The 15,931-nt window shown below is 31.3% G+C and overlaps 1 protein-coding gene across 8 annotated transcripts in view; it reads left to right on the top strand.

Annotated features, from left to right (window-relative positions):
• Positions 1 to 15,931, top strand: part of LOC119685493 (serine-rich adhesin for platelets) — a 77,996-nt gene that overhangs the window by 54,364 nt on the left and 7,701 nt on the right. For 3 of the 8 annotated variants that reach the window (XM_038099786.1, XM_038099788.1, XM_038099789.1), the window contains exons 4-8: positions 9,784 to 10,217; positions 10,734 to 10,871; positions 12,309 to 12,614; positions 12,681 to 12,920; positions 14,162 to 15,577. In XM_038099786.1, coding sequence (XP_037955714.1) covers positions 9,784 to 10,217; positions 10,734 to 10,871; positions 12,309 to 12,614; positions 12,681 to 12,920; positions 14,162 to 15,577 — 2,534 coding nt within the window. Of the gene's footprint in view, positions 1 to 737; positions 5,035 to 9,783; positions 10,218 to 10,733; positions 10,872 to 12,308; positions 12,615 to 12,680; positions 12,921 to 14,161; positions 15,578 to 15,931 lie in introns of those variants that run through there. The other 5 variants (XM_038099787.1, XM_038099792.1, XM_038099790.1 and 2 more) reach the window with 5 other exon arrangements.

Raw genomic sequence — 15,931 nt, 5'->3', positions numbered from 1 at the left:
CTATAAAAATTATATGTGAAAACGTATGAGTAGTAATACTTAACTTTCTGTATTATATTGCGAAAGGCTAGTTTCTTTTACAAAAGTATTTGCGAGGTAGAATTATTTAGGCAAGGCATTATTGAGTCAATAGTAGGTTTATTAGTTATTTAACTTTTAAGTATTTTTTATTCATAAAACTTTTTCAATATATATATAAAATTTTATATATTAGTAAAAATTATATTAATAGAAAAAAATCAATTTATAAAAAAAATTCTTTTACTTAATTTTTTAATATTAGTTTTTTTTTTTTTGGGAACATATTTTTAAGGATGTGGGTTTTTCAGTTTTTAGAAAAAGTTTGTTTTGTTTTTAATTTTATTTTATTAAACGTAGTTACACACGCTGTGCAAACTTTCGTTTTCACGCCATTAATACCTTCATCAAAATAAAATAGACTTTCCTGAAATTTTTCTGAGTAGTGGAATTTTGTAAACTTTTTTCCCAAATTAAAATCGGTAATTGGTGCTCTTCAAGTTGCTAACTTTATTTTAAAAATCCTTTAACAAAAATCATACGAAAATCGCACTAAATACATTAATGAAAAATATTTTCTGTATTCATTGTTTATGAATTTTTTTTAATTTAAAGTTCATTTTTTCTTTTCATTTTTTCTTGTGAATACATTTATTTGACATATTAATTAAACATAAAAATAAAAAACGAAAATTATAAACAAACAAAAACAATATCAGATGGGACGGACATAAATGCGCCGGCAGGAAGGTCAACCAACACACCAACTCCTAACACGGCTGCTGCTAGAAACAGTAGTAGCGCGTTAAAAGCAAACTCTACTGCGTGTAGTAGTAGTAACAGCAGCACCGAATGCAACACAACAAAAATAATAACAATAACAACTGCAAATATTGAAACACAAAATACACAGTCAACACGATTGACACATTCGACACATCCAACACACTTGACATCATTGACACCATTGACACATATGACAAATACAAACACAACACCCACGACCAACATTAGAACCGAATCGACAGTCACACATAGCACACAGAAAAAACTGAAACCAATTTTAAAAATCACTGACCCGACTAAGCCAATCCTTAAAGCCAATCCGTTGCCAGCAAATGTAAGTACAACTCATGGCAGTTTGGATGCACAGCAAACAAATTTGACTGGCAGAAATTTACGCATCAATATGACAGCACTTAAATCTGAAAACGTAACCACTCAGGATGTTGCTCCTAATTTGAGTATGCACGGTAGGTCGGCTTCTGTGCCTATATTGCCGCAGAAACCCGCACCCAAATCACCACAAATTACTTCATATACGCCAGTGTATAATACAAAAACTTTAACCACCACCCCCGTTAAGAATTATGAAAATATAGAAATAATTTTAAGTGAAAGCAAAAATAAAGAAGCCACAACATCCACAGATACTACAAATGATATAACTGAGGCTAATAAGGAAATAAGTTTAATCGATCGAACATTAAGTGATTGCACTGATACCGATTCTGTTATCATTAATGATGAAGAAGAAACTCCCATGCTAATGAATTTAAAAATTTTCAAAGAAACACAAGAGGCTAGAGAATTACTGAGTAAACGTGCAAATGAATCTAGTGCTACAGAAAGTACAAATGAAACTGAATTACCTGAAATAGATAGCAACCTTGAGGCGGAAGAGGAAATTGATGAAGTATGCGACGAAGATGATGACACAGCATGTGAAGAATACACTGATGACGACCTTGATGAGGCTTTAGCCGAAGATGCTGACATTGATGACGAAGCTACAACCACAATTGAAACTACAAATCTAAAAATAGTGCTAACAAAAGAGCACATTTCATCCATCAACAACGGTAAAGAACTACAAACATTAATCGCACATCAAGCACAGCTCGATGAGAATCATTATTTGCCTATGACACCGAAGAAAACTGACTTTACTGGCACTCTGGCACTATTCAACATGTGTGACTCTACTGCGGAAGAGGAGAATCCATATGTTGAGATGACTAAAGGCTTGCATGATGATGACAACCGATCGAACTATGAAGTTATGTACATTAGTTCTACCACAAATGCATTAATAACAAGTGCAGCAGCAAAAGCAAAACAGCTACAAATCCAATTAGAGCCAGTATACATGGAACTTTCTAGTGGTAAGTCTACAGCTAGTACAAGCGCTGCAGCTAACACAACAACTACACAATCTGCTGGTACTACGAAAACGGAAGAAGCTCAAAGTGGTTCAGGAAAATCCACACTTAAAAAGAATAAAAAGAATACGGATACTTTAAAAAAGAAATCAAAAAAACTAGTCACAGAACGCACACAAAATAAACGTAAAGATTTACCCGATATATTGAAACCCTCACAAAGTACTATGGCTTTAGATACAGATAGCTCTGATGCAGATGATGAGTCTTCGAAATATGTTGATGCAAAAAAAATGCGTTCTCGCTCACGTTTCAGTTTATCAGATACCTTTAGACCAGCCTCATACTATTTGGGCTCTTCAACACCATTGGCGAATTGTACAGAGAGTTCAGATAGTGAAATAGTGCCACCACCGCCTATACCTGCATCCCCACCACCAATGGAAGAGCTAAAAACTGAAGAAATTTTCTCTTCAGAAAACTACGATACTGTTAAACGACGCGATAGCAGTAGTGGTAGTAAATATAATTTATCCTATGAACAAATTCCAAAAATACATTCCAGCAATTCATCTTTGAATTTGCCAAAATCAGAAGCAACATTGAAAAGTAGTAGACTATCATTACCAGATCAATTTGCAAAAGTACGTAGTACAAATCACCTAAAACCACCACACCCAGCTGTATTGAAACATCATGAACGTACACTTTCTGACTCCAATTACAGTTTTCAAACTGATAACAGCTCAAATAACTCATCGGATTTTGATCTCTACAATAAATTGAAGCAGAACTCGCCTTCATTTGTTGCTACACCCATACGTTATCCTTCAAACAGCTCCTTGCAGCATAAGTATAGTTTTAATGTTACTGTTACTGGTACTGGTGACAGTAGTGAAACCGATTCGGTAGAATTTCGTCATAGACAAGGCTCCGACTCTGAACTGGAACGACAACGTTCACGTCGCCCATTGTCTGAGGAATCTATAAGTGAAATCGAATCACTGAGCGAGAAATTTGAAGAAACACTCAACTCATCCGATCTCGATACATATTTGCATCAACTACAAAACAGCGATTTGTATTTGTACAATAACAGCACCTACGAAAGTGCTAGTAGTTTACTCAATGATACAGCCGCGGCTGCTGGAGCCAATATACTCACAAATTTAATTAAACCACCTAAAATATTTAGAAATAAAGACGATGAGCATTTCTATGGCAATATACATTTTGTTTCCTCAACTGATTCCTTGCAGAAGTTAGAAGTTGAAACCAAGGATAGCAATATGGAACACGTGCTCGATTTGTTAGGTGCTACCAGCATAACACCAACTTCAGTGGACCAAGAACAAAGTCTGTTCCTAACTCCCATGCATAGTCGCAATAATAGCAATATTTCAGAACAATCTGCACCCTACTATTACTCAGAGTTAAGTAGTAGTCGTGAAATGTTAACCACACCAACAACAAATAATACCATCACATTGAATAATCAACGCGATATACATGCACAAAGTGGCTCCAATATAGCACATATACACAATCCAATAGAGCGGCACAGCATTGATGTAGAGAGCTTAGCAGATAAAGACCAAGCTATCGATAGTAAAAACTTGTATAAAATGAAAACCAACATTGAAAAATTAAGCTACAGTACGGGTAAAAATCTGAAAACTGGTGAACCCTTTCAAAATGCAAGTGTCACTTCACAAGCATTCCATCTGCAGCAAATGCAGAGCCCTCAACTAAAATTACGTAATTTGCAAACTAACCAAAATATTCATAACCAAGCACAATTATCAACTAACATGCCTAATACAGAAAATGAGCAAGACCATGCCCAGTCACTACACCAAGCATACACATTTCCAAGCACATCTCAAGGTGTAGTGGCAACCACAAGTGAACGTTATGCTAAGAACACAAATGTAAAGCAAGGGAAAGTAGCACTTAAAAATGTTGTTGGTGGTGGTCATGTTATTGAGTCTATATCCCCACATAGTCAACACCATAAGCTTAATACGCCTCATAGAGTGCGTAAGACAATCACTGAAAACTGTAACAATAATGACAGCAAAATTTCAGTTCCAGGTGCGCCACAAAGCGGTGAGTTGTTGTGGGAAGAGGACACACTGTGGCGTGAAAGTTTGCGAAAAGTATCACAGCGACATGCACGTTCACTAGATGATCTCGATCGCATAGCGGGTGCATCGTTAGTGTGTAAAAGACTGGAACCAACAACAAGAGAAATTGAAAAGCACACCAAAGTTAAAATCACACGAGATGTAACTTATGTGAATGATAATATATCACAACAGCTACGTGCTAGCTTCAAACCACGCTATAGCGAACCAATGCGGACTGGGGCACCATCAGCTGAACAAAGTGCTGTACTTCAACAACATTTCGTTGCAGACAGAAATAATGAAAACGATGTTTATGTGCAATTAATGACAGATGCTATGAATGACATGCAAGATCCGAATTCCTCCGATGTTTATGAGGTGTTGCGAGAAGATAGCAGCTCAATTAACTCCTATAAATCGGCTGAAATAGATCGTGAAACACTGCGTCACTGGGATTCCATGTCAAGTGGCTTGATAAATACGCCAAATCTGTGCAATAATGGTAATGATACCGAAGATAAGAACTCAAACATCTCAACTGTTAAGACGATCATAACACAAATGAATGCAAATTCGGAAGCAGACGCCAACACAAACTCACATGTAAATAGTATTAGTTTAGAGGACACAGTGCAAAAATCAACATATGACATACATGAGTAGACTAAATGAGATCAATTAAAACTTAATTTTAATTTGGCGAAATGTAAAATAAAAAATATTTACATATAAACAAACACTTACGTGTAATGATAATTTGTGATTTTACTAAACGCGAGTATGTAAAAGAGCAAAAAATTACTTAACATTTTATTTGCAAATATTAGACTTTGTAGAAATTCAATAACATTTTCATTTACTGTATATGTTTGTGTATATAAAAACCCATTTGAAATTTTAGTTGATTTTGATTTTGTTGATTTTTGCATACATTATTTGTAAATTCACACTATAATTGGCCATCACAACAAAATGAACAAAACTACAAATGTACAGTACACAATGAACGCACACAAAGCGTGTGCACACACACATATAACTAGCAATCTAGCAATTGCACTTTACACAGTCGAATCGCACAATAAAGTACACTACGCGTACAAAAATACACTAAAAATACACACTAAAGGACATCTAACGTAGCGGAACGTAGGTACAGTTTCAGTGTTCCACTTTTGTTGTTTTCAATTTGCAATTATTATTTTATTTGTTGTTATTGTTGCATTTCTGTTTGTAAAATAATAAAAATTAAACATTATTTAAGCTAAAAATGGTAAGCAAATTTTATTCTACAAATACAATATAAAAAAATAATATTACTTTTATTTACTTCCTTTCTTTCTACAATATATACTCGTAAAAAACAAATGCTACTTAAATCCTTTATTCATATGAATGAGTATTTTATTAGTTAGAAATAGAAACTATATTCTTCTATTCTATTTTCTTTTTTTAATTTTTATTATTGTAAATATTTTTATAGTTGCCATTTTTCCATAAATAACAATAGCTCGTAAAATAATTTTGCATTTTCGTATACTAAAGTGGCAAAAATATGCAGATTTGTTTTTTTTTTTTCATTCAGAACTTAATCCTCGCTGAACATATCAAACACTTTTATGTAAATAGAACTAACCTAAATTTAGCTAAAAAATTTATATTAAAATTTTATTAAAAATAAAAAATGGTCTGAACATAAGTGGTTGATTAAAATAAGTATTTAAGAGTATTCAAAATATAACATAGAGTATTTAAAATGAAGTATATATTTTAAAATGATATAGTATTAAAGGAGTATATAATAATGAAATACAATAACAAAAATTTTTTTATTAATTACATATATTAATTTTTAGACTGACCGTACATGACTATAGGTATATTATGTTTCCACTGCAGCTAGAACTATTTATGTTAATTTTATTAATTTTATTTTTAATTTTTAAGTTGTTAGATTAAAAATAAAAATATTTTAAAGTCGTTTTTGTTTTTTTAAAATTTTAGATATTATTTCGATCATTATTTCGAATTCGCTTTTGCCTTCATCAGAACAATTCCTAATATTCAGATTTAGTTGTTTCCATTGACATGAGCTGATTAATGCATATGAAATAGCTTGTTTTTTTTTAATATTGTACTTATAAACCATACAACAAATATTTTAAATGTTAACAATGTCTTTTGTGGAAAATAAATTTTTAAGGGTTGCACTCGACATTTTTCTCCTTAAATCAATTGATTTATTTATAATGAGCTCATTTACATAAAAGCACTTTGTGTGGTAAATTATTTTTACTAGCGGCTTTAATGAGCAAAACTGCCTTAGTGAGATAGTATTAGTGGTATATACCAGTTGGGAATGGAAAACTTCCTTACTCTTGTTAAATATATTCGTTTATTTTATACAAGATACAAAAATTTATTTTTACAAAAAAGTTTTCATTTGAACTTTGAATTAGTTTTAAAAAATCTGACTCTAAATAGGTTTCTGTAGGTTAGGTTATCCCTAGGGAATCCAATAAGGCCTATTGGTCCATTGTGTTAATAAGTTCCTGTAAATACCTGAAAAATCTTTTTTAATCAGCTATTTCGGGTATAGCCAGATAATACTTTTTTGGATTTAATCGTTTGCTTGTATATATTTTTTAGACTCCAAAAAAAAAATTGAACTTGTATATTGCCAAATTTGTGCCACAGAATCTCATTTTAGACACCTAAACCAATGCCGTACTTATGTTAGACTTTTGTTAATAATTATGTCAGTTTGTCAGTTACTACATAGCAACTCCAACAAATTCAGTAGGAGGCTTTGGTACAGGCTTCGAGTTATAGCTTCGAGCTGAAGTTAAATCGCAAACTGAAAAACAAAAACAACCGACATTTTTGATGGAGTGAAAACCGGAACCGGACTCATTAAAATGAGAAAATGTTCATTTCAAAGTTCTACTAAGTCAAAAATAATATTCAACGTCAGTCCAAAAATTCTCTCTTATTATTTATTTACAACGCATTATCAGATTTTGGCATGTGGCAGTACTCTTCTCCAGTTGCCTAGATTATGACAACAAGCTGTTTTGTTTTGATGTTGTATTTCATTACTGATTACCCCTTTAAATATTTTCTATTTAAAGTACTTCCTTCATTATTTTTTACTTTATTATTAATTTAGTAAGGTAATATAAAAATATATAAAATAATTTATTTATAAATAATACGCATAGTTATTATGTAGAAGCTTCTATGCTGAATGTGTACTGGCTTTTAGTAATTAAGGTGGCTTAAAGGATTCTTGAATTAATATGTCTAGACTTAATAACACTTGTGGATGGATTTTTTAGTATGTAGCTCATGGATGAATTGAATTACGTACTTCAAATCAGATATGATCCATGAATGATCCATTTCAGATATGATCCATGAAAATAAAATCAAAATTATTAATATTTTAATTATTAATAACTAGAAGACCGGTGCTAGGCTAGGCGGTCTTTTTAAAAACTGTTCTAGCACATTTTCGGTGATGTTTGAGGAATACCTAAGGAATGTAATTTTAGAGGTTTAATATTAAAAGTTAAAAAAAAATAATATATTGATAACATGTGATTGCTATAAAAATGACTTAATTGAAAACATAATTGTATGCCATTTAAATATAATTTAGGGCATAAATCAAATAGTTTTGCAATTTTCGAACAATCATTGCCGTTTTTTTGGCAATAACTCTGTGAATATTATCGTCGAAGTACCAATATTTATTTAAATATATCAACGCCTTCACATATCCCTAAAAAAAACAATACGGAGGAGTGAAATTATATGATCGTAAATGGCAATTCATAAAACTACTATGTGAAACTATACTCTCATTGAATATTTTCTGTAATTATTTGAGCGATGTTGGTGTATTATTCAGACTAGTTCTCCAATAACCATAATATTCTGTTTGGGAGTATCTTTGAAAAATGATTGGATGAATGATCCCAGCAATGTGTAAAGCATACCAACGTTTATTCCAACGGAATAACTGAATAGAAATCGGTTACCAATTGTCGAAATGGTGGTGCCAACTTTAAAATTAAATTTCCAAATGGAACACACTTTGTATTAGAGCAGTTCATATTATTGTATTTGAAATAATTGATATCATTTTAATTTTAGTTCTAAAATAGCAAAACACATCGAAGAAACTTACTTAGGAAGACATATGAGAATATATAAGATAGTTCGGCGACCAGTAGCTACATGTGGAACTTTGTTATGGCCAATGAATAAAAGCAGTACTTCAAAACACATTCGGTCCAGTTCAACAAGAACGTAATTATTTAGGACGCTATTAACTGAACCACATAATCAAAATTCCTATCAAAAGAAAACTGTAGAAGAACGCCTCTACAGCCAGTACATTCTTATATCTTGATGATAAAATTCTGTTTAACTTGTGTTACAAAAAATTAATATGTAGAAGTTACTAAAAGTACTAGAAAAGTAGAATAGAGGATGACCAAGAAAGAGACGAAGCGACGGAGTTCGAAATAATTTGAGAATATTACAGGTATTTAATCAGAGAACAATAGAAAGAACTGAAAGTGACTGAAAGAAAATTATTCTGCATATCAGTTTTTTATGACCGAAGAACCTAGAAAATTTTGTAGTCCATTATCCAATATTATAATTTATGCAATTTTAAAACTACACAACAACTATTTCGAACTTTGAACAATTTTAACTGCACCATCTAATATGTGGTACTTTCAATCAATTTAAGATGATTATCCAGACAATATTCGATCTATTTACTTATATTCGGATGTTCGGTGTCTTCAAAAGACTAGAAATATCTGAAAGTTAACCAAACTAACAAGTGTGAATATAGATATTCCTCGAAAAAAATTTAATTTTTCCGTTTCTATATAAATATTATAATGGTATTTATCGGTTGAGAGCATATTAAGTCATCCAAAACTAAACCTAAAATCTAAAGTACTAAATTGAGTCTATTGAAACAAATTATCGGATAGTGATTAGTAAGTGATGTGTATGTATTTTACATATTTTGAGATAATACTTTGTAGTAAATATCTGAACGAGTAGTAGGACTTGAACCATTTGAAATTTTATATTAAGCAATAAAGTAGTTAATATTTAAAAGTTTTTGATGTATCCAATCTATAGTTAGTATAATTTAGATTTTTCATATAAAATATATTACATATTCCGAACAGTAAAATGCAGTTCCTTATTATTAACATAAACAAAGAAATATATTATTTTGCATTTTTTATGATAGTTTTTTTTTTGTAAATATTTATCTTTTAGAACGCATTGCTCCCTACAACTTCTAACATTTCACTTTTATCTTTTTTATTATCTTTAAATTTATTGCAATTCTAAACCATCTTTTGAACAAAACATTTTAAAATGCATTTGAATACGTATTAAATGTATTTTGTTGTAATTTCTTTTCATTTTTGTAGCTTCAATATCGGTACGAAATGTACGCAACTTACCCAAAGGCAATCTAACCGTGAAACCGGATCCATCGGATCCACAACTTCCGCACACACAACAGCAGCTACAAAACCCACTTAACGATTACGATCAAATGAGTAAACTAACAAATTCCTACTATGGCACCGCACATGACACCAAATATGCAAAAACAACTTCGCTTACGGATCGAAATGGCACCTATGGGGACTTTAGTTACGGTACAGGCACAGGCAGCGCATTGGCGACATCCACACCACTGCATCCCAGCAGCATTGGTGGCGATGATTATTATGGCAACAATATGTATCATATGCAAAACGGATATCAACAACAGCAATCAGCGGCTTATCCCATGAGACGCGTTGGTAGTCGCGCTGAAATCGATATGCTGGAACGGGAGACTAGCACTCAAATGCGGGTAAGTCAATAGGCAACAGAAATTAAAATTTTAATAGTTTACGGAATATGTTAAGGTTTTATTACTGCTTATATTGTAAGCATATATTTTAATTTTTTATATAATGTAACCATATATTTTAATTTTTTATATAATATTTTTGTTTATAATCTATTTACAAGTATTAGGTTTTATATTTTTAATCTCATTTATTTTTTATTCAAAGTAAGTTTGCAGAATTTCTTAAAAATTCTAAATTAAGAATAATAAACATTTTCTTTATTTTTATTACCATATTTAAATACATATAAGTATTGTGTATTTTATATAATATTTTTTATAATTACATTGTCAATATTTTATAATATATTATATTAATTATTGTATTTATTTATATTATTTAAATTTTTTAAATTTTTTTATTTATTTATTTTTTGTTTTTATTAATTACATTTTGTTTGATTTAATTTTAATTTTAACATTAATTTATTTTATATAACTATCATTTGATTTGAATCTTGCGTTATTTTTATGTAGAACTTGGATGTTTCTGCTGGAGACTTACTAAGTCGCACCCACGAAGAATTGGTTCTGTTGTTAATACAATTGCGTCGGCAAAATAGTAACACAGCTCGTGCGATTGAGCAATGTTGCACCGATATTCATGACGTACAGGTTCATATATTTTTATTATTATCTCTCTAAGTGGTTTGGGTTTTAAGAAGTTCAAAATTTTGGTGTCGGTGGTTAAATGTAAATAACATAAAAATAAATATAGACATAGAAAAATTATAATATATAGAATTATACATTAATTTCCAGAAATAAGGAATCGAAAAGGAATTAAAAATTTATATATTTATATATGTGTATATTATTCACAGAGAATACTAACCCACTTTTTCATAAATTAATCATAATTCCCCTTAAATATAATTGAGCCTTATAACACACACATACATATTTTATATGCATTACTTATTTATTCACAAATTTAAATATTTTGTTGAATAAAAAAAATTTATTTATATTTTATAAAAATTATTAAGTGTTTGCGTTAGTAGTATTTAGGCACTCAACCCGAAGTAATACAAAACTTGTTTTTGCGTGGGATCAATTCCAAAGAAAGAGAGGGAGTATTTTAGTTCCTATACTGCAGAGTAGAACTGGGTCACGGTGCAAGAAGATTTCCACCTCATTACCCACAAAGAAGAAATAATCATAAACAAATGGTGTTACTTTAACCTTCCTAAAACTTTATGACAGTAAAATCATATAGTTAATATAGTCTATGTTATTTTACTGCCTTATATTAGACTCTATGTTACTTTATCACTCTACTTTAGTTTTTTCAACCGCAAAATTAGTATTGCAAATATAAATTGACATAGAATTACGTCACGGCTGTTATACTCAATACAGTCGCCTTTGATTTAGACATAATTCAAATTTCAAGTATTAAAGCCTATCTGTATTGTTAATATAGAGCTATAGGTCTCATTTGATTCGCATGCAACCTAACACTGATTAATAAAAGATACATTACAATATAATATATTATAATAATAAAATAAATAAATTACCCTTTAGAACATGAATTATAGTCCTAACAGCAAGTGATAGCTATTTTGATATTTGATTAGATCTACAGTGGAAACAGTTGACTAAAACACAAATGACTAGCTTTTCACAAAAAAAAATGATTTTAATTAAAATTCTTAGTTAAACTAATCATGGTAGATGATAACAGAGATTCTCTGGTGTGGATTGAAAGAATGGTCTTTAAATTATTATTTGCCTAAAAATTTTTATTAATTTTTTTCGCTAAGCAAATAAGACGGATGAAATTTTTTGATATAAGGACTTTAAATGATCTGTGGTAAAGCTTAAAACTCTATTATTAACGATAGAAATATATGTATATATATATATATATATATATATATTTGTAAACATTCGAATTATTTGGTTTTAATTAATCATTTCATTTATAATGACCTTAAGCACGTCATTTACATCAACTGCTAGTTTTAAGCACACGGAAATGGAATTATAATGTTTTATTTTTTTACCAGAATTATCTTTCATTTATAAACTTATTTTCGTTTACAGAATCGACTTCGCACAGCTGAGGGACTAACACGAGCTGAAAGCATACAACGTTTGGATTATTTGAAACAACATTTACTAGATTTGGAGCGACAATATGAAAAGAGTAAACCATTAGTGAATCTAGTAGATAACATGGTAAAACTGGGTTCTTTATATCGCAATGATGTCAATGGAAGACAACCACAACGGCCTGAAGCAGTGACACTTGACCGTTTGGAATTCAATCAACGCTTACAAGAACGTCGTCTATTACAAGAAGAGCAAAAGCAATGGGATCGTTTGACTCCAAATAATAGTGAATTGCAGGTAAAATGAAACAGCATTCGAAATTATTAAGAAGATTCATTAAAATATCTTTTTTAAAATTTTTAGTCTAAAGTTGAACAATTGTATCACTTGGATCAATTGTTGCAAGAAGAATCGGGTACCTTACAAAATTTGCAGAAAGACAAAGAAGATTTGGAACGCGCTTTGGGTGGTTTACGTGCTCGAATACAGGATACTAGTGGTCCTCCACTGGCACTAGAAGCTGCTAAAAAGCAGCAACATATGTTAGAACGCGAATTATCGCGGGTTCATCAATTACTGGCGGAGAATTCTAAGGTAGACGAGGTGCCTAGTGGAAATTCGTCGTCTGTTATTTTGCAATAAAATTTATGTCATTTGAAAAGCTTTGAACATAAATGCCAAAATCATTTTTTTAATTCATAAAATTAAATATTTAGCATGTTTTTCGCTCAATATTTAATAAACTTTTTCCTCAAACTAACTTCTTGATAAAAATCTATTAAAATAATATATATTACTCTTTACTACATATCGTATTAGCATATCTCTGCATGACTTTTATTAACTTCAATTTAAATTTCAATCAAAAAAATAATACTTTTAAACAATTGAAAAGAATTAACAATCTAAATTTTATAAATATTTTATAATAATTTTTTTCTTCTCTCGATGTCATATAAGAACTAACTATTAAGTTCATTAAAAAACATAATTCATAAGATATCATCTCTAAATCAAACATTTATTTATTTAAACGTAACCCATTCATGGGTTCTTCTTGGTAGCCCTCTTAACAGTACAGGCTATAGTGTGTTTTTCTGATCATGTTTGTAACTATACAATTCCATAGGTGATATTCTTCTATTTATAAGTACACACTATAACATTCCGTATTAAATTTTAATTATTTTGCAATAATATAAAAACTTATACATTAATAGGTTTCATAAATGATTGTTCCTAATCATCGTCAAATGATCAGGGTTTAATAGTAAATTTATAAATTTACTATTTAATAATAGTGCATAAACTGTTATACTAACTATTTCACTAAATAATAGTAAATAAACAAATAAAAGTTAGATTCAATATCGGAGCCCCCTCAATATCGGAGTGCAACATATATCTGAACGCGATATAATATAATACCTGATGTTTAGCTCAAAAAGTATATAATATCACTTACAATTTCCAAGATTTTGAAGAACAATTCCCTACCTATAATTTATCAATTTTTTACCTTCCTAACTTAATCTCGAAGATTCGGGTATTCTGCCACTTCAATTAACAACCTTTTTTATAACATATGTTTAACAGCCCAAAATTTATTTCTAAACACCGTTTTTTAATAACCTTTTAAAATACAGATCCCAGGTTCTTAGCATCAATATAATGACACATACTTAGAACAGACGATCTATTTCTACTTCGCTAATAAGAATCCATGGCAGCATACATAAAACATAATGCATTTGCTTTATTATTAATTAATGCTTGTCTCATAACAGCATGTGGCATTTATAAATCCAAACAATTTTGATTGAATTCATAATTTTTTTCCACAGAAATTGGAACAAACTGTAGCTGGCAATACGCGCTTGGAACAGGAATTGCTGATACTACGCCAAAAACTACAAACGACGCGTGGTTCACAAAGTATACTCGTCTCCGACACATACGCGAGCAATACGACTGCAATGTTGGAATCAGAATTGAAACGAGTACAAACACTAGTGGGTGATATGCAACGACAACGTCAAGAACTCAGCACAGCAGTGCGACAGCTAACCGAGAATTCCAGTCGTTTGTACCAAGAAATCGGGAATAAGGACAATCTCAGCAATGGCGGTAGCATAAAGAAGCGTGCTAACTCTACGTGCTGGGTTGAAACCGATTTGGATTCAATGCTAAGTGTAAATCGCAAATTAAATGATTCCAGCACAAATTTGTCCACACCACTTTATGTGGACACCAGTTCAGCCAATTCCAGTGCAAATATATTGAATTGTTCCAATACATCGAGCAAATTGAGTGATTACAATACTGGCGATAGTCTGAACAACGAACCACAACGACGTCTATCGGTTAGTGAACGTCAACACTATCGTTACAACGATTCCAGTGACAATATCGAAACCAGTGGAGTGGATAGTGATGGTTTTCTCGACACAAATCCATTTGCAAATTTGAGTAATCAAGAAAAACAGGAAATTAAAACAGTACGCATTGTGAAACGTGAATCGGAGCGACGCCATAGAGATCGTAGTGAACGAAGTGGTTTAAGTAATTCCACACAAAATTTGGATCAAGTTTTAGAAGAAGAACAAATGCATGCTGCCATGAGCGCTTATCAACATACCAATGGTGGTATGATTGGTATGGAGGATTATCACACTAACAACCGTTCTAAATCACTGCCGCGTACTTACACTGAACCACCAAAACCAAGACATCATCATAGTAAACATCACAACAAACAAAATGGTCATTATCATGGTACTTCAACAACAACAAATGGCATGAAATATCCTGATTACTATAGTAACAGTTATGATAAGAACAGTAACTATGCACATCATCTAACAAATGGCACGAGCAGAGAACATCTTAATCCATTAGCGAATGCTTACTTTGCTAAACAATTGCAACAACAGCAACAACATCAAATGAATATACACTCACGAGATTCCTCACAGACGGCTTTAAGGCAAAAAACTGATTCTATGCAGAGTTTAAATAAAAGCATTACCGATTTAAGTCCAGGCCCTGTTTTCCAAAGTGAAGTTGCGCGTCAAATTATGAATGAAATGTCTGCTGGTTCAGCTTCTGAGGATACTGAGAAAGTTATAGAAAAGGTCCCATCACAACACAAACATAGACGAGCTGTACCACGCGAGAAACGTCGTCACTATACTGCACCCAACAATGTCAATGTGAAGGCTATGGAACATGTTCAAGCTGAGAATGATATGAACAGAAATGTAAGTAGTTTTGTGTTAATAAATAATAACTTTAAATATGGTGGGAAAGCTCTTAAGAGGGGGAAGTTTTATCTAAAATTTCTTTTCAAAATGAATACCAAAACATTACATACATTTTATAAATACATTTTTAGATACTTTAAAGATTTCTTTTCAAGTTAAATAGCCATACATTATACTATATATAGATTGTTTCCCAACATGAGTATAGCACATGATGCCTTAACCTACGAAACAAAACAAATCATATAGGAAGAGCAAAACCATTTCAACATTACATTCAAGGAACACGGTTCCGTTGAAAGTCTACTTTGTAAAAGCATGTCGTTATGCTGAATATATTGAAAATGGGTT

Source organism: Teleopsis dalmanni, chromosome 2, assembly GCF_002237135.1.
Source record: "Teleopsis dalmanni isolate 2A chromosome 2, ASM223713v2, whole genome shotgun sequence".
NCBI classification, from domain to species: Eukaryota; Metazoa; Arthropoda; class Insecta; order Diptera; family Diopsidae; genus Teleopsis; species Teleopsis dalmanni.
This window is presented reverse-complemented; position numbering and strand designations above follow the sequence as displayed.